The sequence below is a fragment of the Primulina tabacum genome, chromosome 2, assembly GCF_025594145.1.
Source record: "Primulina tabacum isolate GXHZ01 chromosome 2, ASM2559414v2, whole genome shotgun sequence".
Taxonomy (NCBI): Eukaryota; Viridiplantae; Streptophyta; class Magnoliopsida; order Lamiales; family Gesneriaceae; genus Primulina; species Primulina tabacum.
In genome coordinates this window covers 49,948,361-49,969,597 of record NC_134551.1, presented here as the reverse complement: position 1 = coordinate 49,969,597, position 21,237 = coordinate 49,948,361, and the positions used below count along the sequence as shown (strand labels likewise).

The 21,237-nt window shown below is 33.7% G+C and overlaps 2 protein-coding genes and 1 pseudogene across 2 annotated transcripts; 2 read left to right on the top strand and 1 right to left on the bottom strand.

Annotated features, from left to right (window-relative positions):
* Positions 1 to 292: 292 nt before the first annotated feature.
* On the bottom strand, positions 293 to 3,453 carry LOC142535309 (phosphoribosylaminoimidazole-succinocarboxamide synthase, chloroplastic-like). The gene is made up of 12 exons (XM_075641741.1): positions 3,164 to 3,453; positions 2,980 to 3,081; positions 2,729 to 2,858; positions 2,469 to 2,561; positions 2,304 to 2,392; positions 1,535 to 1,588; positions 1,203 to 1,292; positions 1,022 to 1,111; positions 893 to 943; positions 775 to 821; positions 636 to 693; positions 293 to 563 (listed from the first exon to the last, which is right to left on the bottom strand). Exons 1-12 carry the CDS (start codon positions 3,317 to 3,319, stop codon positions 504 to 506), a joined length of 1,020 nt encoding a protein of 339 aa, XP_075497856.1. The 5' UTR covers positions 3,320 to 3,453; the 3' UTR covers positions 293 to 503.
* A 2,497-nt stretch (positions 3,454 to 5,950) lies between these two features.
* On the top strand, positions 5,951 to 8,002 carry LOC142535238 (polygalacturonase QRT3-like). The gene is given in 4 exon segments (XM_075641726.1): positions 5,951 to 6,400; positions 6,488 to 6,727; positions 6,823 to 6,954; positions 6,956 to 8,002. Coding segments are annotated over 4 exon segments (1,389 nt in total). The 5' UTR covers positions 5,951 to 6,253; the 3' UTR covers positions 7,826 to 8,002.
* A 3,528-nt stretch (positions 8,003 to 11,530) lies between these two features.
* LOC142537835 (polygalacturonase QRT3-like) lies at positions 11,531 to 14,506 on the top strand (annotated as a pseudogene).
* The last annotated feature ends 6,731 nt before the right edge of the window (positions 14,507 to 21,237 follow it).

The following is a 21,237-nucleotide window of genomic DNA, read 5'->3' as shown; positions in this document are numbered from 1 at the left end:
CTGTAATACTATTTCAATATCTATATTTAAATGAAAATATATGAGAAATAATGAGGATTATTATTATATTTTAAAAAATAAATTAAGTAATGGTACTGAAAATTAAAACATTACTAAATATAACACTAACTTGCATTTATTTATTTTTTTAACGGGAACCTAATATATTACAAAAACTCTACTTTCGTATATAGATATAGATTGTTTATAGTTTTTTATATAAAAAACATAAGAGCATTTGTTGCAGAAAATTTTCGTTCAAATCGTTGGCGTCCCATATTTCTTAATGTATATATATATGCTATGAAGTTATCGAGTATGGAGGTGCGTGAACTATTGAAAGTTTGAACAGTAAGGAAAACCAAGAATCATGCACAATAACGTTGTATTCTGTAATAGCCAAATTTAACTTTCGATGAAGAAATGCCCATGATGTATATAGTTTACCGCGGATGGGGTCGCGAAGTGCGTCAAGTGTAATTCCACAACACATGCTTGTTGTTCTACGGCGCAGACAAAAGTGCCCGTGAAACGTTTGCAGATATTCGATCATGTATGGATTCCTGCACAGAACCCAAAATTTTACATTAAGAAGTATTTAATAAGTTGCACTGATACCATACATTTCCACTTACCTGTGAGGTGGGAATCTCGAATTTTGATTTTGTTATAGTCTCGTACAAGAGGATATACCTGTAGTCATCAAAAGCGCCATTTTCATTTTGAGTTGTACAAAACAAAGCTCGACAAAACATAGACATTATAATACAGTACCGCCAAGCCAATTCAGAAACAAGCTCTTTGGGTGCTTCGGGCAAGACCTAAGAACGTCCTTAGAGTTAGATTCAACACAGAAAAAGATATAAGCATGCTTATATATCGAGTAATTTACCTCATCTTCATGAGGGTTGCAATGATCTCTGAACCACAGCCTCAAAAATTCCTACCAAAGATATAGAAAAAAAAAAGTTATAATGGACACAAGCATGTAGTGGCTCCAAATCATGTCACCATCATGAACCTTGTCAATGTTTTCGGGCTCGAGACCATTTCGAAAGCGCTCCTCGTATGAATCAGCGATCCAATACCTACTTGAGTCCGGTGTATGAACCTGATGTTTGGCTTATTAATATTCGGTTAATTTATGTTATTGTTGAGTATTAACATGCATCTATTTCAGGTACATGCTTAAGACAAATAACCTCATCAATCAAAACCACGGAGCCATCAGATCCCTTTCCAAATTCATATTTGGTATCAACCAAGATCAGACCATGTTCCATGGCAATGCGCTGCAATACCAAAAACTTAAACTTTAGGGACCAATAAAATATCAGGAACAATAAAACACCCATTGAATGAATGAAAACCAGCCATACAAAGAGACAGTTATGTTTAGATGATGTTTAATTACAAGCAAACCAATTTTAATAAGCAACAAAAAAGTAGTAAATTGTTTTTGAACAATTTAATAATTATGATTTACGGTGATACATGAGAAGGAAAAGACATGAACGATTTCAACATTAAGTACCTGCCCGTACTTAATGTCATAATCAGCTTGAGTCATCAGTCCACGCTCAACAATCTGTCACGCAAATCACGAACATGAGCATATCTATACTCACAATTAGATGTTCTAAGACCGTATGACTGGCAGTCTTGGTACACATCTGACTTCTTTCATTTTGAAAATAAGGGGATACTTCTAACTAGACGTCAGTTAACACAATATCGCTTGCAATCAACAACGATAAGGGTTGAACGTACAAGGAGTCCTCCCTACAAGGCGCTTCTTATAAGCACCTCTGTATGCAAAAATTTGGCACACTTCGGTATCTATTATTTTATTTTAATTTATTTTTAGCACCAATTCAATATTTTTTGGCACATGTTTGTGGGAAGATAGAAAGTTTGATAAGATTAGACTTTTGTTCAAGTAGACGCATCTAAAAGGACTCCCTTCGTCTTTCAACGTCAATCAAAGAATTATTTGTTTGTAATTGGCTTCACGAACAACACAAGTGATTCAATTCCACGGCTAGATGCTCTTATTTATCTAGCATACCATTTTTTGAATGTCGCCCCCTCAAACAATCAATCTCGGATGACACATCATCTGCATGATATTTTTATGCGAAAGTGACACTGTCTCGGTGTTGCACCAAAGCATCAATCATATAATCGCAGGAAAAGAAGTGCATAAAATACTTAAAGGCCCTAAGAGCGGGGGGACAGTTGGTGGATCTAGACATTCCAGAAATATAACTATATTGAGGGATTACAAAGCACACAGGCTTGACCTCTTTTGGAGTTATGGGAACATCATGATCCACGTCTTTAGTGGTCGGTGTGAGTATATTTGCTGGCAACTTTTGATTTTTCACCAAATCTGTAACAGATAAATGCAGAAGTGTTAGTAAAAAAAGGTAATTAACATCAATCGTCTATTCAATCCCAAACCTCACCATCAAGAAGAACATTTCCACAGTAGTTTCGAATGCCTTTCTGGTAGACAGTCCAAAGTGAGGTATCAGTACTTCCAGTCACATAGCCTCTAACTTCGAACGAGAAGCGTTGTCAATTGGCATTCCAAATAGATAATCCAAGATATAAAAAGGTATAACAGCTCCCTTTCGTTCAAGGAATAGCGCTCTGCACAAGGCTTATAACTCACTCCAGAACACTGGCTGATACAAGAAAAAAGAGCATCAATTGAACAACTCACCGACAAATTCAACAGGAAAGACAACACACTTTTTTGCAATAGTGACGTTCCTATCTGGAGATGAAACAACTGAATTAGGAATTATGTGCTGAGTTTTACTAAACCACCACAAACTTGTTTCATTAAGCACCTGCAAATAAAAATGTACAATTAAACACCTAAAATAACCTTGTTACTGGCTTAAAGCTCAGCACGGAGAAAATTTAGTGCATGAGGTCGATCACACACAGGGTAAGGCACCATACAAGTACCTGACCCTTGAAAGGAATTGAAGCAAGAACTCTGTCGAAAGCACTTTGTCTGTCAGTTGTGACAAGTACACGATAATCTCCACAATCATAGATATCTCTAACCTTCAAAGATTACATTTTTTCCTGGTCAGTAAGAATCTTTTCCTCAATGAATCTCGTGGAAAATACGAAACAGTAAATTAACCTTGCCTCTAGTCTTGGATTGAAGAACAGGAACAGTTAAATGGAGATGGGTCTCAGATAAACAGCTGGAAAGTGAAGCTTTTATCGCATTCATTAACTTATTCTTCCGGTCGATACTTGTCAAGGCTTCAATCGAGTGGGGCGGCTGGTCTTCCATTGATGATGCAGATAACTTCAAACTCTTGGGGGCATCAGTTCGATTTGCAGATGATAGTGATGGGAATCATGGGGTTTTTGCAGTGAGGTTTATGAATCGACACTCAGCCATTCTTGCTGCGCTCGCTGCCGGTCTAGCATAATTTGTTCTGGACTTCCAATTATGGGTGTCAATTCTCGGGTGGAATTGGGTCAGACCCGAACCCAAAGCAACAAAATTTCCAGCCCGATCTCGACTAACCGGATCGATCCGATTTTTATTTTTTGATAAATAATTAAATAATAATAATATTATTAATTTAAACACATAATAACAAAATCTTTTGTATAGGATAGTAGAAATACAAAATAAATATTAAATGATGAAAATTTATGATATAAATACATAATTATTTTTTCAAATATAAAATATATAAAACTATAGACTATATTTATTAAATATATATTTTTAAAAAATTAAAATTTTTAGAAATTAAAATTTTCGGGTCAACCCCTAGTGACTTGAACTCAACCTGAACACGAATATATTTATCGGGTCAGATATCGAGTCAAACACAATCTGACTCAAACCTAAAAATCCACAACTCAAACCTGATTTTTTTGGATCGGTTTGCCGGGTCTTGCCAGATTTTGACACCCATAATTCCAATTACTCTAGCTTGTGTTTAAAAATCGACAAATATTTAATCTAGATTTTTATATATATTTAAAAATGTAGTAATATTCAATATAAATTTTTATAGAGTTTTTAAAAAATCATGTGATATTTAAACTTGACTTTTAAAAATTCTACAATAGTCGTATTCAAAATGTCAATAGACGTTTAATGACTTCATTAAATTCTATTAAGTACAGTAATTAAAGTTTAAGATACAACTATAAAATTAATCTAATGAGTCAATTTTATGAGACATATCTCATATTTTGGTCACCTATAAAAAATTACCATGAGACCGTTTCATAAATGACCTACTAAATATCAAAAAATGTCATTTGATTCAGCATAAATATTTGGATGACCGCCAAATTGGAAAATATCAGAACTCACATATTCAGTTTCATTTATATTAAAAATAATATCAATACAAACAATAATTAATTCATTATTTTCTATAATATATGTTTTTATTTTTCTTTGAACTTAAAAAAAACATATTTATTATTGTTAACAATATTTTAACATCAAAATAATTAACATCGTTCGTTTTTTTGAATTCTGGTCACAAATTCTTGCGCAATTTAAAATTATATTTATTTAAAAACATAATAAAAACTTATTACAATACATAACAAAAAATAAAATATTTTGTTAGTTCATAAATTGAAAATAATAATAAATATCTGTAATAAATAAAATTTAGTAAGTTTTTTTTTATAATTTTAGTCAAGTTGTATCTTAATTTTGATTATCACTCAAAATTAATACACACACACACACACACACACACACACATATATATATATATATATATGAATATGTGTGAGATTCATTGATATATTAATATATTTTTAAAAATTTGTTATGAACACACACATATAAATATAATTATAATAAACTAAGTATATAATTTTTTATAAATCTAATTAAAAATATTTTAAAATATTTATTCTCTATTTTCAAATATAAATAATTGTTTTTTATACATAAATGTTTTCATACAAAAATTTACTTAAAACGAATGAAATTATTTTAAGTTTGTTTATTTATTAATATTGAAAATTGTTGTTATATATATTTTAAAATAATAATTAATTAAATAAACATGTTGAATTGATTTGAATAATTGAAATTTAATAGTAATAAATTCAATACTGACTCATTTATCGTATTTCGTAAATTAAATCAATAAGATAAAAATATTTAAATTGATAAATAAATAAATTATTAACGTTAAACTATTAGTTCAAAGAATATCTAAAAAAATAACAGTAATAAATTACAAAATATTTTACTAATGTCAATAAAAATCATACAGAAAATCTTTTGAAATCTACAAGATTTTATAAAAATCAATAGAAATCCACCAACCCAACAAAAATAATATGTTATTTAAATAAAATGAACAAATACACCCTCTAAATAATGCTCTTGCGTTGTTGTTTTGGGCTGGATCATCACGAAAAACCAGACCGTTCTGAATTCAAATTCTGGCCCGGGAATATGCAATTAGTTGTCCTTGTTTAATTAACTTACTTGAATCCAAAACAAATGATTCTTGTATCATATATGTAATATTACGTGCTAAAAGTGAAATGAAATTTGATTTATCTTTCAAATGGAACACGTGCATACATGTAACGGTGGACTCTGGGAATATGATTGTCTAATCATTGCAACAGTACAATGTATTACAGTAACTTGAATAATTGTTTGCCATTTCATTCCCTATAAATATGTACACCACTCCACATTTTTTCAGCAAGCGAGCATCCTTCAGGTTAATTCTGTCCCATTTCTCTACTCGTATCGACATCGGGTGGCTACTCTTGCCCGAGGAATGTCACGAGTAGAGTGGTTTCTAGAAATGATTCACGAGTTAGCTAATTTTGCAGTTATTTTACATACAATCACACATATACACAGTTATTTTGTCAAACTTTGTCGGGATTCCTTGGCTAGGAACAAGATAGGGGTTGGGGGGAGTTGATCGAATTGATTTACAAGAAAATTCAATGGAGGTGTCATTTGCATGATGATGAAGGAATAAATCTCTCCTTGAATCCCAAATTACTAGTTAATTTGTTGTAGTTGGTGCTGTCTCTTTCCATGGGTTATAGTTAATCAAATTTCTTAACATAGCTACGTATATTTCTATCTTATCTTACCTAATAAGTAGCTAGCAAGCTATTTCAGTACTGTCCATATAATTTGTGCATGTCCTATATATGAATCAATATTGAAGAAAAGTTCTTTGTCTGTTCCCAAGCCAGAGAAATGGAGAACTCGAGAATAGCCGTACTCCTCCTCAGTTTTATTACAGTACACGCGGTGTATGGACATGATCACCTGAATGCTTTGCTGGCCAAAGGTGATGGTGATTATAATACAAATTCAAGCGGGTTGGTTTCTGCGTCGGGTGCTGTAAGTGCGCCTTACCAATCCTTGAGCACCAATTCGATTTGTTGATATGATCATATGATCATGACAAGCATGTTGTGCTATGTGCAGGCTAATGCGACACCTCCTCAGGTGTTTCATGTGACAGCTTATGGAGCAGATCCAACAGGAAAAGTAGACAGCACCAATGCAATTATTGCAGCAATATCCGACGCGCTCAAGCTTCCGGGTAACGGGTTCTTGATGAACGGAATTGTGAATCTTGGTGGAGCACGGATTGATCTTGATGGTGGCAGCTATTTGATCAGTAGTCCCATACAATTCCCTGTATCTGGAAGAGGGAACTTGCTCGTGAGTCATTTTTGTAAATAACCTTTTTTCATCCCAGCTTGATCAATATTCTACGTAGCTACTTTTGGATTTACTATTGATTTTTCTGGTGACAGATTCACGGAGGGTCACTGAAGGCATCCAACAGTTTCCCAAATGGCGGCTATTTGATAGATCTATCACCCGCCTCATCCAGCAGTTTAGAATATTACTACGAATTTGTAACACTACGAGATCTGTTGCTGGACCTCTAATTACCGGGGTGGAGGAATTCAAGTCGTTAAATCTGTAAGAATTAATATTGATAACTGCTACATTACCCATTTCAGTACCGTCGGTATCTCGGTAAAAGGCGGCCACGAAACCTCCATCCGACATTCCTATCTGGGGCAACACATCACCGCTGGAGGTGATCCCGGCGAGAGGAACTTCACAGGCACTGGAATTGAACTACTAGGGAACGACAATTCGATCAACGATGTTGTCATATTTTCCGCTGCTCTTGGGATAATGATCACCGGTCAAGCCAACATCATATCCGAGGTCCATTGCTACAACAAGGCCACCGGTTTCGGCGGCACCGGAATCTACCTCAAACTCCCAGGATTGACACAGACCCGGATCGTGAACTCTTACTTCGACTTCACAGGCATCGTAGCCGAAGACCCGGTGCAACTCACCATATCCAACAGCTTTTTCCTCGGCGACGCGTACATCGTGCTCAAATCCATAAAGGGTGTGGCGAATGGAGTCAACATAGTGGACAACATGTTCTCTGGGTCTGGTAAGGGTATCGACACCGTGCAGTTAGACCAAAAAATGGGACCTTTCAAGCAGATTAACCAAATCGTGATTGATGGGAATAACGTGAATGGGATGAATCTCAAGTCCACCATCGCAAGAACAAGCGTGCAAGGAAATGGCAGTTCATGGGTGGCAGATTTCAACTCAGCATTGGTGTTTCCCAACCTCATCAAGCGTGTAGATTACACATTCATCACAGGCGCCGCTACTTTCCCCGTCCATGTTTTGAGAAATGTGTCCGGTAACAAAGTAGTGATTCAATCACAATCACCAGTTCCTGCAAGCGTTTTCATCACTGCGGATCAAGGAGTTTAATTAATACCTTCTGTGGCTCTAATTATTTCTTTTTCTCCTTTCGGTTCTGGTCCATCTTACCAGATGGTCAAATTTTGAATAAGAGAGGGTAGCCGTAGGATTTTGTATCGACTCTTCCCTATGTCATTCTGGCATATAATAATGTATCAAGATACCGTTTTAAACCAATTTTTTAAGATCTCATCACATACTCACAGCTATCCATCGAACAATCTATATTTATTTTGACTAAAACTTGTGTGAGCCGGTCTCACGGATCGTATTTTATGAGACAAATCTCTTATTTGGGTCATCCATGAAAAAATATTACTTTTTATTGTGAATATCAGTAGGGTTGACCCGTCTTACAGATAAAGATTCGTGAGACCGTCTCACAAAAGACCTACTCATTTATTTTTACATGTAAAGTTCGTGATTTTTTTTTTATGAATAAGAAAGATATTATTAAAACTAACATCTAATATATAATCTAGATAGGAACTCCCTCAAATTATTCAATAAATACTTCCCTCAACAACATTAATAAATAGCTACATAGTCAACAAATTAATAATTATATTAAAGTATCTATCCTTACTAGTCCATTACAGTACTCATAAAGCTTTGAAATAGGAGGACATAAAGCACGGTAGAAGTCAGACAAAGCAACTTAAAACGACTTAGTTTTCCACTACCATTAAACTAGGTGCTATATAGCCGAAGACGCATGCAGCTACGAGTCTATCTATGACTTCAATTCTTGAAAAATGTGGTTTTTTTTCCTTCTTGTTTTGTAGGATGTTTAATACTTAGATGATCATTAAACGACCACAAAAAGCCATTTGTTTTCGGTCTCATGACTTCCATCACATCAAAATGACAATCTATGTCTGAAAAAAATAAATAACTCGTTACTACGTTATCATTATATTGAGTTGTCATTGATTTTCGAATCTAATTGAATTTATTGGGTTACGCTTTGAAAGAAAGACGTTTATATATGTACTAGATGTTGGGTGCAATAATTGTCCCTGCTTGGTAGAGCGATCGAACCGTGGTGCTTGAACTGCTGTGCGGGTTAAAATATTTGAGTTGTATCAATATCACCAGCTATAGCTTTTGATAAAGCGGTAAGCACTCGGTCCTACACTATATATTGACTAGTTATATATGAATTAAAGAAGGTTTAACATTGATTTTGGTTGTATAAATTTAAAATAATTATATTATTATTTCTATTTTTAAATGAGTTACTATCTTATTGATGCTGTCAAAAAACTGTTTCCTCCATTTGTTAACTCTCCTGATTACATAACTCGTCCATAGATTTCTCCCTGTGTAACTTCCCTCATGCCAAAGCTAGACATAGCATAGGAAAGAGGAAGAAATGGATAAGAGAGTTGTAAGGTTTTGATAATATAGAAAATAAATTTAATTTTAGAAATCAAGAATTTTTTTTTTCAAAATAAAAACTTAGAGATAAAAATATATGATAAAAATTCAACATTATTGTATTTATATAATCACGCAATTTTTTCTTTCTACATCAAATCAGTTATAAGATTTATTGTACATCGTATGTGGTGTCCCCAATTCTGTGGGATATTTGTGCTGACGCAGAAAAAATATGACGACATGAGGAAACATAATGGTCATATCTTTATGATGTGACAAACTATTATTAATTGAGAGGTAAAATATGCCATTTTGTTAAAAAAATAGTGTATTGATTTAAACTGTGTTTCTATGATTTCATGAAATTCGAAAAAAAAATTAATTTTGATTTTGAATTAAAGTATTTATTTTTACAAAATTATGATTTAGATTCAGGGTTTAGCATGGTTGATTTGTACGTTTTAAGTACTATTGCAATTGTCCGAAGTAAAATGTTTATTTTGACCCGATTCACAATTATTATAAAACAAAAATTTGAGTCATAGGTTGTTCTAAAATTTATATGTGTCTGTTTAAATCTTTGTTCTTATTTTTCCAGAAAATCTTGAAAAGAAGTAACTAGCATATAATACTTATAATTATTGTTCTAGCTAGCTTTTAGTGAAGTTCGAAATATGGATTTAATCATGAAATTTAATGTCTAGTTATATTAAATTATTTGTTCAAAAATATATTAAATTCATTCAAAAAGATTGAATTATGAAATTTAAAGTTTTAATTTTGCGATTTCACGAATATTAAATATAGTTTGTAATTTTATATTAAGAAATAAATTTTATGCATGACTTTTGAAATTAAAGTTTTTTAAAAAGATAGTTTCTTTTCTCAGTTATCTTTTTAAAATAAAAAATAAAAAATAAAAAATCATGAAACCACTTTTCTGTTCTGAAGTCCTTGTTCATATCACCTGTTTTTGTTTCGTTCACCAAATTTGAAAAACGTCACTTGCCGATACTCTCTATTCATGTCTATGACTACTAGGCATATCCATCTTGACTTGTGCAATTTATGAACATCAATCTCCAAAAGCAAAAACTTGTGTGAGACGATCTCACATGTCGTATTTTATGAGACGAATCTCTTATTTGAGTCATTCATGGAAAAATATTACTTTTTATGCTAAGAGTATTACTTTTTATTGTGAATATCGCGCGGTAGGGTTGACTCATCTCTCAGATAAAGATTCGTGAGATCGTCTTACAAGAGACCTACTCATTCCAAATCCTAAATCATTTCATCAATGACTTTAGGTTACATTTGGATTACATGTATTATTTGCGGAGATAATTTGAAATGAATCTATATTGAAAATAATTTGAAATCACAACAATAACTAATTGAGATTTCAAATTCATTTTCAAGTGGATTAAAAATCAAACAATTATGAATTTGAAATTCTCAACTTCAAATTCATCAAATGCAAATTAAACAGCTGTGCAAAACTGAGATTTTCAATATTAAGTATATAGAAGTCAATGCTTTTTGAATAATAATTACTAATATTTAAGAAGATACACCAATTTACCAACTTCTGGAAATCTCGACTTCTCCACCGTCTAAAAAAAAAGGTCATTATCCATTTTCCATTCATTTCAAATAGTTTGAAAGTCGAAGGAAAGTTCACCAACAAAAGCAAATATTATTTCTTGTATATGCACGTATATTTGCAGTACATGCATGTTGAAAGTAGGATTATTCAGCTGCATTTTAATGCAACAAAGGCATCCACTTTCTCTAATTTAATATTTCTCTGGTGTTTGCTTCGTAACCACATTTGATTTCCGCGTACTTGTCATTTCAATACCATATTTCATATACATTTAGTTTTGGAAAATGTTACATGTACAACAAGGGTTATTTATTCGTTTTAAAATTACAAAATTATCCATGTATTTTATTTGAAAAAACTCTTTTAAAAATATAGTTAGTACATCGACTACGAACATGTTTAGAATATACGATACACTTTCTAATGAGTTTCATGATCTTACGTTGCGAGACAGACCTTATAGTACCTATTGTATATTCAAGGATTTAACTATACAGCTTGCATGAGTATACAGATAAAACATAATGTCATAATTGAATAAAATCGTAAAATATTATTAAAATAAAAACCGTTTCACATCAGAGTCAATAAAATTTGTTGGACACCTACTCTAACAGTTTCCTAATCGACGCCATCACTTGCCGAAACTTAAATCATCACCACCATCGGCCACAGTGAGGGCCAAAAAAATCAAAGGAACTCTAATTTGTTGATATTATACGATGATAATGTTCAATGAGTACTGTTTCTGTGGGCAAGTATATCAGGTGACATCTTACGGAGCAGACCCGACAGGGAACACATACAGCACGAATGCTATTATTGTAGCTGTATCTGATGCGCTGAGTGGACCGAGTACCGGGTTCTTGTGATTAATGGAATTTTGAATCTTGGAGGCATGTGCATTGATCTTGATGGTGGCAATTACTTGATCAGTCGTCCGATCCAGTTCCCTGTCCCCGGAAGAGGAAACCTGTTTGTGAGTAGTTTTTGGAATTTCTTCTAATTAATCTGATTAGTAAATGACTCCTCGGGATACAGATGTGAAGACCCGAAATCTTGCAACGAGAAAATCTATATATGTCATAGGAAGTTTCAGCTCATTTTTGGCACAACATTTTTTTAGTTCCATACAATCATAATCATGAAAATTTGAATAATCATTGTCCCTTCATTACTGACCATTTATCACTATATGGAAGTGCACCAATCTTGGAAGAGATTCATGCAGCCAAAATCACTCTCCAATTGCACTTAAGGAAAGCCAAAATCACTCATGAATCTCGGGTGTGTATCTTGAATCAAGGAGAGGCCACGTTCATTCGGGAGAGAAAAGTGCAATCATCACGTTGATTAAGCAATCAACGACATTCTTGGAGTGATACAGGCTTACCTTTATAGTTGATTATTCAAGCCTATATAAAAAGCAAACTCCCTCCTCATAACTTCAAGAATTCGAAATTTAGCATTTGCAGCAGCCTAGTCGAAGCTCTACCGCAACCTTGTTCGAACGAAGTTCTTTTAGCATGTCCTTCTAGCGCCTTAATCCAAACGAAATCAGGTAAGTGGGATTTTGCTATGTATTTCGTTGTAACTTAAACTTTGTATAAGTATTTCATGATATACTTGTATGTGTGTCAAACCATTTTTGAAAAATGTTATTATATATTTTATAAAATCTCGATCGATGTACGATATGTTATTCTATTTCCGGTGTTCTTTGATTCTGCTGAGTTCATTCAAAAATTCCGATAAATGTTGTTTGATACATCTGATTCTGTGGTGCACTGTTATGATTCGAGTGGGATATGAAACGACGATTGTAAATTTATATGGCCCCCATCAGTGGGTATAAAACTGTGTTTCGGCCCCCATCAGTGGGTATAAAAATGTATTTTGGCCTCACCCTTTAGAGAACTAACATATGGGGGAAAATTTGACCATGGATAACGAGATGAATAACAGTGCTTTCGTTTGTTCTGATTCGTTCTGTTCTGAATCGTCTGATAATCTCTGTTTCGTATTTCGATTCTGACTCTGATATGATATGTTATACTACGTTTTGAAAATCAGTTTGCAATATGGGTTTTAAATTATATTTATATGTACATGTGGTAATCGATCGGCCCCCACTTGCTGAGTGTTTCCCAAAACACCCACCCCTTACATCTCTCTCCAGATAAGAACGAAGATCAAGTAGACGACGATGAATAAGACATGCTTCGGGGTTGGTGATGAAGTGTCGAGATATGAAGATTTCTCGCTTAAGTTCTTCCTAAGTTTTGATCCAAGTTGTACATTGCTTCCGCACATTTTATTTCGTTTTGGAATTTATCGCTATAAGACAAGATTATTTTGAGTTAATTATGAAATAGACTGGTTTTGGTTTATACTGAACTACGAGGCTTGTTGTTTGGCGATTATGTGATTGTTGAACAATGCCGATGTCTACTAACCCCGGTGTCAAGGCGTGACAACAGTTATGAATATAAAATATGTATGTAACATTTGACAACAGATTCAAGGAGCTAGGGTCACTAAAGGCATCAAACGAGTTCCCAAATGGCAGCTATTTGATAGACTTTCACCTGTTCAACAAATGGATCAGAATATTACTTCGAGTTTGAAACACTACGAAATCTTTTGATGGATTGTAACTTTCGTGGTGGAGGAATTCAAGTAGTTAAATCTCTGAGAATAAATATTGACAACTATTATATCACCCATTTTAGTACCGTAGGTGTCTCTGTAAACGGAAGCCACAAATTTTTTGGATTCGGCGGTTCGATCTATGATTTATCATTCATAAACGTTGATAAGATCCATCCATTTAGCAGAACCTTAGGATGGCATAGCCAAGGGTGAGGTTCAAACGAGGAAAGGCTTAAGCTGGGATAGAACACTCAACTGTGGGCCAACACATCTTGCACCGCCGGTGGTGATCCTGCTGAGTGGAACGTTATAGGCATAAGAGTCGAAGTGGCGGGAAATCATAACTCAATCACCGATGTTGTCGTGTTTTCTGCGGCCATAGGTCAGGCCAACACCATAACCGTGGTCCACTGCTACAACATGTCCACTGGTTTTGGTGGAACCGGAATTTATATTGAACTCCCAGGATTAGCACAGACACGGATTGTGAATTCCTGCTTATATTATACCGGCATGGTGGCTGAAGATCCGGCGCAGCTCACCATCTCCAATAGTTTTTTTCCTCGGCGATGCATACGTTGTGTTCAAGTCCATAAAGGGTGTGATGAGCGGAGTGAACATAGTGGATAACATGTTCACTGGCTCCGATAAGGGAATCGAATCGGTGTAATTATACCAGACGAATGGCGCTTTCAAGTAGATTGATTAAGTTGTGAGCGATGGGGTGAAGGGGATTGATCTTAGATCAACAATTGCAAGAAGAATCGTGCAAGGAAATAGTAGCTTATGGGAGGCAGATTTCAACTCGGCACTGGTGTTTACAGACCTTATTAAGCATGTATATTACATATTCATCGCGGATGACACCTCTTTCCCGGTCCATGCCTCGAGAAACATACCGAGTAACAAAGTATTGTTTCAACCAAAGACAACTGTTTCTGCAAAGTGTGCGTATCACCGCAGATCAAGGGGGACCTTTGTTAGTTAGTTCCGGCCTCCTTCCAGTTATCAGAACAACCTGGTTGGAGAGTGAATTTGAAACTTAAAACGTCTTTCTTTCTGTGTTGTATTACACACTTCAAAAGATAAGCATACGATGATATCTATTTGTTAATGTAATTGAAGAATATTGGAGAATTTTCTCTAGCTAGCTCTTCCCTTTCTTGCAATGTTACGTTATTCAACATTCACTTTATGGAAAACGATCGAGATCTTGAACAATTACAAAAAGAGGAGACGTACAGTAGATATTTTCACTGAATTGTCTTCTTAACTAACGAAAAGCTAGCTAGCAATATGATATCTCCTGTGCCTTATTTATTAATACATGTTTTTTACAACACTAACTATATATGACTCCAAGAGTCATCGTTCCTAGCGGCAGTTGCTTCCCATGTTGGAGTACTATAAACTTCAGGTCCTCGAAGGTCTCGCGACAAAAAGTTTTCCATGTCCAAATTTTCTAACGTCAACGAGTCTCCTTGATCACTGGGGGCATACTCAGTCAGCGCGACTGTAGAATCAAATAACATAGGATCATCAGTAAACGCATTAATATAATTGGTGCGGAATGAGACCAACTCCGATCGCTCTTTATGTGAGTTCTGATGGTCACCGGAACGACAGCTAGAACCGCGTTCGAAATTTAAGGTAACAGGGCCTTTATAATAAGTTGAAGGTGCACTGCCACATCCCGTAAATTGTTGCACCAGGGCCCGGAAATTTCTAGGGTTGGTATTGAAGAGCATTATCGGCGTTTTCTTGGAAGCCCGTGATCGCCTTCGGATAGGTTTCCGATCAACTGAACCACCTGAAGAACAGCTATATGGCAGCAGCTGGTTTGAAGCCAAATTCATGTGATCAGAGACATCAAAAGTTGTGTTCCACGTAACAACATGAGCTTCTTGAGGATACTTCTGCCACAAAGTTTCATTATCAGAGCTTTGCATATTATATTAATGGATGAAGAGCTAAGGGGAAAGATAGTATTATATATGACTTAATTACGAGTAAAGATTGGAAAACCAAGCCTCGGCTTAGTCGTAGTTATATAGTAGGAACATAAATTAATTACATTTAGAGCAAGTTTGGATTACAAGGAGTGGATCAAGAACATTTTTTTTTTTGTATATTTTAAATGTAAACCTCTTTAAAAATATTAAAAAATTTGTATTCAAAATTTTATCCAAGTACAACTTTTTATTTTATTTTTAAAAAAAAGTACGTTTGGAAAAAAAAGCGTACTTCAAGAAATTATATTTCAATGAAATGTTCATGTTTCCATAGTAATTATTTGTCATATTTATTTAAAATGTTGAATGGTTTTTTTTATTAGGAACTAAAAGGTTGAATGTTGACTGACCCTTTCTCAATATCTATATGTGATAACGTGAGAAAATTAATAAAGTAAGGCGTTTACACGGTGAGCCACTTCTTGGAAACTCCTGATATATAGCACCGCGAACTTAATTAAATTAAATCATCATTACACGTAATACACTTGTCTTGCTTAACTTTTGTTTGAAGTACACAATATTTGGATTAATTAACGATGACGACGATGTTATTTTATAGACAAAACTTGTGTGAAACGGTCTCACTGGTCATTTTTTGTGAGACATATATCTTATTTGGGTCATCCATGAAAAAATATTACTTTTTATTGTGAATATCGGTAGGGTTGACCTGTCTCACATATAAAGATTTGTGAAACCGTTTCACAATAGACTTATCCTATTTTATATTCATTAGCATGCATATTCACGTCTCTTAATAAATAAAAATTAATATAATGGCGATTAAGAATCTAAAAAATTATTAATGTTTGTGAGAAGAAGTTGACCAAGTACCGTAATTAAGTTGGTAGACCTCGAACCATTTCCAGCGTACAGTCTTAACTTAATTAACAAATGCCATCTGTTATTTCCATTACCTTGAAATTAAAGTCAATCGTGCATTTTAATGTATGTATGTATATATATATATATACCTGAGACCGAGGCAAGCCGGGAGCGGGTTGAGACTTATGATTCGAAAACCGAGTCAAAGACTGCAGGATATCTCGCAGAGCGACTCTCGACGAAGACTGTTGAAAAAAAAAAGATTGAAGACTGTGTATATAAATACTCACCTTTTAATACTGATACAATTATTCTATTATATTATGAATTAAAAGAATAAACATGAAAATTCAAGTAAGAGATCAGCTGAAATTTCGATAATGCCAGCATGCTGTTAGCTGTGCTGGACGTAAATGAATCAAATTGTTGGACTCGATAAAAATCTCATTTAATATCATTTGTTAAAGTTATCGACTCGAGTTTAATAGTATTTAGCTCGCAAACCCGACTAATTTCTTGGGTTAATTATTTTGGGCTGTGAGTATTGTCCCACATTGATTAACTAAAAGTGATTAAAAACTATAAAAGCATAATCACACTCCTTAAATAGATGTAAGAATGTTTGAGCTCGAAAATGAGTTTGTTTAACGTGTTCGAGTTCGGAGCTCGACTAATTTCTTAGGCTAATTTTTTTGGGCTGTGATTATTGTCCTACATTGATTAACTAAGATTGATTAAAAACTATAAAAGCATAATCACAATACTTAAATAGATGTAAAAATGCTTGAGCTCGAAAATGAGTTTGTTTAACGTGTTCGTTAACACGAAAAACAAGTTATTAACGAATCGAGCTGAGCTCGAGTCTACTACTGTTTGAGCTAGTACTCGAACTCTTTTTCTATGTATTTTGCCTGGAACCATTAGTAAAATCGTCCTATTTGGTTCTTGTTAAAATGGGAACACGTATTAAAGTACAAGGGTGACTCCAGCACTTGCACGTGTTGTTGAATCTTGTGGTCTTGGCTAAAAACAAAAAGGGAAAAAATTGTTGTACTTAGTCATGCAGGTATACCAGTCTTTCTCATTTAATTACGTATTGACTTAGTTAATTCAAATAGTATGGCTAAAAATTATAATACATCGATCTTCCCAATTAAGCATTACTAGCTTTCTTGAGTCCGAAGCTATGTGCGTACGTTTACTAAATTAGATTTCATGTACATGCACGAACCTTGAAACATGGCAATAGTCATGTTATAAAGAATCTCCGGAAAATTATATTAAAATCAATATAAAACACTCAGGACGTTATATTGTCAAATTTCAGTTTTACTTGGTCTAGCATCTTCGTGTTTTTTTTTTTTTTCTGATTTTAGTCATTTATTCGACGTGCATGGCCACGAATTGGCGCTGAATATTTGATATCAACATGGCCCTGACGACGTGTAATGTCATATCTACACTTCATATGAATGACTAAAATTCTAAAAAAAATTGAAAGATAGATAACTAAGAATTAAATTTAACAATATAGATGGCTAAAGTCGTAACAAGATAATTGTTTATGGATTCAACATATAGTTTTCTTATAATTAACTGCGTGTGTATTTTTTACACGGAGATAACCAAAAATGTCACGTTTATGTTTTGACGTTGAAGATCATGGAGTGTGCTCTCGTGTAAATTAATTGTCGGATGAGACAGAAACTTGTGGAACGAATATAAAAGCTTTCATGAAATATCAGCAAGACTTTTTTTTCCTTTGATTTTTTGTTTCTTTGATTTTTAGCATAGTAATAAATCTCAAATCGTGGAAACTTAAAAAATTAAACTTAAACTTAATTTTAAACGTAGAAGACACGCAAAAAATCGTGGAAATCCTGATTTTTGCAAATTTAAAAAATTTGAAATTTAAAAATTTAAATCAAATTAATACATATATAAAGCAAACTAAAAAATGATATCAAAGATTTTTAAGACTTTCAATTCAGTTTTTCTATATAATATAAAATGATATTTATATAGAAAGCTTTTTAGGTAAAAGAACTTAAATTTTAATAAAATGAAAACTTCAGTTTGCAGTCGAAAGGTATTTTTAGGAACATATAATTTATAAAAAAAAAATTTAAAAGGGAAGAGAGACGGCAGCCGGGTCGGGACTCCGTCCCGGCAGACCACCTCCACCTTCCATCGATCAGCTAATGGAGAGCTCTGAAACTAGCAAAGGATGATCAACTAGAATTATCCATAGGTTTCATAATTCAATATGTTTGATATATACATACATAGCCTGGCCACCATTATTAATACCAGTACATCGGATCATATATATTGGCTTGCTGATATTCTAAAGCTCACTAATTTTATTTAATTGAAATCTATAACCCAAACTGATCCGAACCCAACGTCGTCCACGTACAAACAAGAAACAATCCTTTCCTCGTAGGCTATCGGCTAGCTAGCTACTGGTTTCCACGATTAAACCCAAGAGCTGATTCAGAAGTACTCGATGATGAAGAGGAATAATTAGCAAAGCATAGCGTGATTGGGCCTTTCTGGTTGCAGCTGGCATAATAAGAAGATGTAGTAGTAGGCGTGGTGCTCATCATTCCCGTATGTTGTTGAACCAATTCTCTGAAATTTGTGATGGTTGAATTGAGAAAAGTGGTGGTCGCCATTGTACCACCTCTTCCCCGCCTTCGTTTCGGTCTTGCCACCGTGCCGGTCACTTGTATCGGCGGCTTCGTCGAATTGTCTGGAGAAACGGAAGTAGCAGTGGATAATTTGGCGTTGTGGCGGCCCGCATGATCATGATCAGGATCAGGATGAGGGGGATCGGCAATCTTCTGATAATTAAGCCGCCGCCGCTGCTGCTCGTAATGATCGTCATCTTGCAATTCCCACCACTGATAATCGGAATAACATGGTAGTGCTTGGTCGTTACTCATGTTTCTTCATTTCTGGGGTCGTCTTCCAAAAAAAAAAAAAAAAATCTTTCTTGGTCTTCGAGTATACTAATGATACAAACATATCCACCACTATATAGACCTATACTTATATACCTGTCAACAGTGTTTAAAAAGGGTACGTGCTGCATAGACGGAGTCAGGAATCTGGCGCTACCCGAACTAGAATTTTAAACTCTAACTTCTTTTAATATTTTAAATTGATCTACCCGACCTAATAATATATAATTTTTTTTTAAAAAAATGGACAACCCGAGCTTGAGCCCGAGGTACAAGAGGCTGTAACTCCGCCTTTGGGAAGGTGGGTCGAATCGAGGACATATTAGAGTTTTTTTTTACTTAAATATCTAATTCTTCTTTATCTATATATTTTTAAATAATTATTTTATATCATATTCTAACTCAAAATCATTAATGTATTCATCCTCATTATTTAATAAAAATTAATTAAAAAATATGTCAAATATATACCAACAGAAAATAAAACAAGTTAATTTGTTAATAACGTGAATTCATCGATAACATAATAAAAATATAAAATGGTAAATGTTGTTCTCCCTTGACTCTATTAATTATTGGTCTCTTTTTGTATTCGTAAACGCTAAGGCTTCTTTATGATGTCAGCCTCCCTTCCTGCCATAAGTTCTTGGTCCAACACAGCTGAGAATTTATAAGTCGTAGCATGTATTTAGTTAAGTAATGACAATAATTACAAAGTTTACTGAATCAATACGAGTTATAACAATCAATGGGAATGCTTTGTCATCGATATAATTAAGAGTCAAGAAACACGTGCGTTTGCGAAGAAATCGAGTACATGAAAAATATTATTTTTATATTTAAAGTATTATTTTTTATTATAAATATTGATCGAATTAACGCATATGACAAATATATATATATATATATATATATATAAAATATCGTATCACAAGAGACTTTGTATTAGATCTTAAATATTTTGTTTGAACAATTAGAGATTATATTAAAATTTAAAACTAATTTTTAAATAATTTTTTTTATAAATTTATGTTATGGTCTCACCTAATAATAATAATTAAACAACCATGTATAAAGTTTCAACTAATTAACTAAGTATGTTAAATTTTCGGGACGTGACATTTAATTTAAAACTTAAAAACTATATGAGATATGGTAGTCATAGATGACATATTATATGTGAAGATAGATCATTTTTATAATTTGATAAGAATATTCTTTAAATTAATTATGATAAATTTCAAGTTCACAGATATTTAAAATCTTTTATATTTTATGTAAATAAGTTAAAAAATTATTTAAAATTTCATATATTGTTTCATTTTTAACAATAAAATATTGGACAAGCTGATACAAGGGTGGTAGAATCGTCCTGTATTCGCGTCTAACTTTGAGATAAACGGAAATTTGGTGCGTTGAATGGTGATGATCACTTTTATCCGCACCTGCATTAAGGTAGGAGGAGATGCTGATATCTATGTGAAAATGACCTTCTACCTTATCAATGCAGCAAACAAGTCTAGCAGTTAAATTTTGACTGGAAAAATATATCTCCCATCCCATGCATGTTTTTCGTATTTGGTTTTCATTTAAATTACACAATTTGCAAACGATGGTGCTGTTTGTTTCGAAGACAGCTGAATTCATCATAATTTATTAGATAAAGCAGTAAACTTCTTGGAAGGTGAGTGAAAAAAGGATGACATACATATGTAAAGCGGTGGGTCGAGTCAACGAAGAGAATTTGAGGAGCAGGTAACGTACCAAATCTGCTCTTTGTTTTTCCAAGATTTTGACCAATTCGTTTTCTTCTTTTCGACTTGTACTTATTATTATGATTAATCTATATCATATATTTTCTTGTGTCGCTATTCCCTCCGATATATATAATATATATATATTTTTGTGTTCTCATGTATATAAAATAATATTATTGAATAAACAAATTTCACCAACTACTTTTTCATTTTT